Genomic DNA, 3,108 nt, shown 5'->3' with positions numbered 1-3,108 from the left:
CCCCAGGCTGAAGGGCCTGCTGCTAATCAGCTTTTGTTCTTGAAGCTGGGAGGGGGGAGAGATAGGGCACACGCACCCCCACCCCTGGATCACCCAGTGCCAGGCAGTGGGGGCCAGCCCAGCTCTCATCCTGAATGGCCCTCTGTTAGTCACCCCTCAGGCTGCAGCGGTCCCTCTGGAAAGTCGGGGTGATCATTCCAGCCCCCCCCCCACATGACCAACCTTTCTGGTCGTGGCATGGTCACTCAACAGGCATCCACTTCTTGGTGACAGGCTCGCTCTATGGTGCCTCACTTTCCTTTTCTGTTAAAATAAAGAAGGGCTTGGAGGAGATGTGTAAGATTGTTTCTAGCTGGAAACCTACTGATCCATCCATCCATCCATTCCCATGGAGATGGAGGCCAAGGGTGATATCTGGGGGCAGGAGCGAGGGGCTCGCAGGATTCTGGGGGGCCAGGCTAGACCTTTGAGCAGTCAGGGGGTGGAGCCAGGCACTGAAATCCCCCAGGCCAAACCCCAGGGTCCTCAGTAGGGAAGGATGCCTCAGTTCTGGAGGCTGGAGCAGGGGCTAGATGTGGCCACATGAGGCCTACAGAACGTCTGTAAAACGGGCTCAGTCAAAAGGCTGCACTTAAGGATCTAGAAGGGCACATGAGGCCTCAAGGCCAGGATCCCCACCCCAGGGCTAGATCAAGGAATGGGGGGAAGGGGAGGACTGGTTGCTACGCCTACTATGTGCTAAGTGCTGGGGTTACAAAAAAGGGGCACAATTCAGTCCCTGCTCCCGGGGAGCGCACAGTCTGATGGGGGAGAAAAAGGACAAAGAAGCCAGAGCCCGGAAACGCTGAAGGGCTGCGAGTGCTAGAATGGGTACAAGGTGGGATTCTAGCTGGCACCTGAACCAAGCCAGAAGGGGTGAGGAGGGAGAGCGGCCAGGCAGGAGGGACGGCCAGGGAAAATGCCCTGATCCGAGCCCGGGGCAGGCCATCTCGAGGGGGCCAGGAGATTGTTGATATCCTGCTTTCCCCCATGTGCCAGGAGCTGCAGCCAGAGGAGGAGGGCGGGGGCTGGAGGCGTGGCCCTTTCCCAAGAGGGTGGAGTCTGCCCCTCCCCTCCCAGGTTTTATAGGCCAGAGAGCTCCTTTCTGGGCAGGCAGTTAGAGGCAGCTGCCCCAGGGCCTGGATTTGGGCAGGGAGATGCTGGGGTTAAACAAGGAAAGAAAAACGGGTGAGTTGTGTGGTCCCTTATCTGCCCAGGAGCCTTCAGGAGAGGACAGAGAGGAAGATGGCAGGGCAGAGGGGCCTTTGCCGTGCTTTGGGCAGGGGGCCTAGAGGAACAAGACTTGGGGCTGGATGCCTGAATTTGGGGAGAAAACTGGAGACTGAGTGGGAGGGGGTGATTGGAGGAGGCAGGGGTAGGCCACTGGGGACTGCAAACTGGACGCTGGAGTCCTTGCAAGGAGAGAAGTGGGAATCAGACACGTAGGACCTGGGAGGGAGAGGAACTAGAAACCGGACGCCCGGGTCCTCGGAGGGAGACCCAGAAACTGGATCGCCCGGGCCCTGGGAAGGGGGGAGGCTGAGGATGCCCAGGAGGGCTGGAGGAAGGGGGAGACAGGGAGGGGCCTGGCTGCAGTGACCCTTGGGCCCTGGGAGCTGTGGGCACCTAGGGATGGTGCTGGACATTTGAGGCCTGGGATGGAGAAGGGAGGCAAAGAGGCCTTGGCACAAGGGCCAGATCCCTAGATCCAAAGGGGACCCGTGCCCACCCCCAGCCACCATCCCTGTCTCCCTCCACAGCCTCCCGCCTGAGCTATGGCATGGACCTGAGAGCCACAACACAGTCCCTGGTGGCACTCGCAGAGGACAATGCTGCGTACTTTGCCAGCCAGGGTCCCGGGGAGACGGCCCGCCGCCTCGTGGCAACCTTCACGGCGATACGGGAGCAGGCATTGGGACTAGAGCCGGCCCTGGGCCAGCTGCTGGGCGTAGCCCACCTCTTTGACCTGGATGCCGAGACGCCCGCCAACGGCTACCGCAGCCTGGTACACACGGCGCGCTGCTGCCTCGCCCACCTGCTCCACAAGGCCCGCTATGTGGCCTCCAGCCGCAAGAGCATCTTCTTCCGCGCCGGCCACAACCTGGCCGAGCTGGAGGCGTACCTGGCGGCCCTGACGCAGCTGCGAGCCCTGGCCTACTATGCCCAGCGCCTGCTGGCCACCAACCGTCCGGGCGGCCTCTTCTTTGAGGGTGATGGGGGGCTCAACGCAGACTTCCTCAGAGAGTACGGCACCCTGCACAAGGGCTGCTTCTACGGCCGCTGCTTGGGCTTCCAGGTGAGGGCCCCCGGCCACAGCCACGGCTGCAGGGGGGCTGGGCAGGGCACTGCTTTGCTGAAGCCTTCTCCCCATGGGGCAGGTGAGGGAAGGGCCGTAGATTAGAGACTGTCAGAGCCGGAGGGGACCTTGGGACCCAGAGCTGGGAGGGACCCTCCAACAGAAGGTCTGGAACCCACAAATGGAGAAGAAGTGGAGGCCCAGTGATGGGGCCCGGCCTCCCCGAGGGCACACAGGAAGGCAGGGGCAGAGCCTCGAAGCTATTTCTCACACTGCCTTCTCCCCCCACCTCTGGAATCTCTCCAGCGTCCTCGGCCCCTTGGGGCTGGTGCCCATGGCCGTGACCTCTGGAGAGCTCCCTGGAGTCCCCCTGGACCTACCTCACCTGCTGGGGCAGGGGGCAGGGGCCCTGATGCCCGGGATCTGGGGCACGTCCTTGTCCTCCACCCTTCCCCCGACAGAGAAAAAGAAAAGTCAGCAGATGTTTACCAAGCTCTGGGCACATGTACAGAATGGTGCTCTGTGCTCATAAATACCCGGCTCTGACCTTGGGGTCCTGGGGCTTTCTTTAGAGTGCCAGCCTCCCCCCCCACAGGAATCCCGTGGCAGGCCCGCTGACCTTTGTTCCACTGGGCCAGGAAGCTCACAGTGGGCAGCTCAGCTGGACCTGCCTCAGGGTGGAGAGGGAGAGGGTCAGTACAGGGGCCACACCCTCCGGCTGCCATCAGAAGGGAGGCCCACCAGCCCTTGGCCTGCAGCCACTCTGTGCCTCC

At 62.3% G+C, this 3,108-nt stretch overlaps 1 protein-coding gene across 1 annotated transcript; it reads left to right on the top strand.

Moving 5' to 3' along the window:
• Positions 1-1,142: 1,142 nt before the first annotated feature.
• LOC114040479 (hormone-sensitive lipase-like) lies at positions 1,143-2,440 on the top strand. Its single transcript, XM_027858598.1, has 2 exons — positions 1,143-1,227; positions 1,800-2,440. The coding sequence occupies exons 1-2, from the start codon at positions 1,197-1,199 to the stop codon at positions 2,438-2,440; spliced, it is 672 nt and encodes a 223-aa protein (XP_027714399.1). The 5' UTR covers positions 1,143-1,196.
• Positions 2,441-3,108: the final 668 nt, after the last annotated feature.

This window comes from Vombatus ursinus, unplaced genomic scaffold, assembly GCF_900497805.2.
Source record: "Vombatus ursinus unplaced genomic scaffold, bare-nosed wombat genome assembly UNPS02013223.1, whole genome shotgun sequence".
In the NCBI taxonomy this organism is placed as follows: domain Eukaryota; kingdom Metazoa; phylum Chordata; class Mammalia; order Diprotodontia; family Vombatidae; genus Vombatus; species Vombatus ursinus.
The sequence above is the reverse complement of the archived record's forward strand: the minus strand, read 5'-3'. Positions and strand labels throughout refer to the sequence as shown.

Excerpts from the sequence above, each read along its gene's own strand:
- LOC114040479 (XM_027858598.1), top strand. The coding sequence starts at position 1,197 with ATGCTGGGGTTAAACAAGGAAAGAAAAACGG. Across the intron at positions 1,228-1,799 it reads AAACAAGGAAAGAAAAACGG|CCTCCCGCCTGAGCTATGGC; the intron begins GTGAGTTGTGTG and ends CTCCCTCCACAG.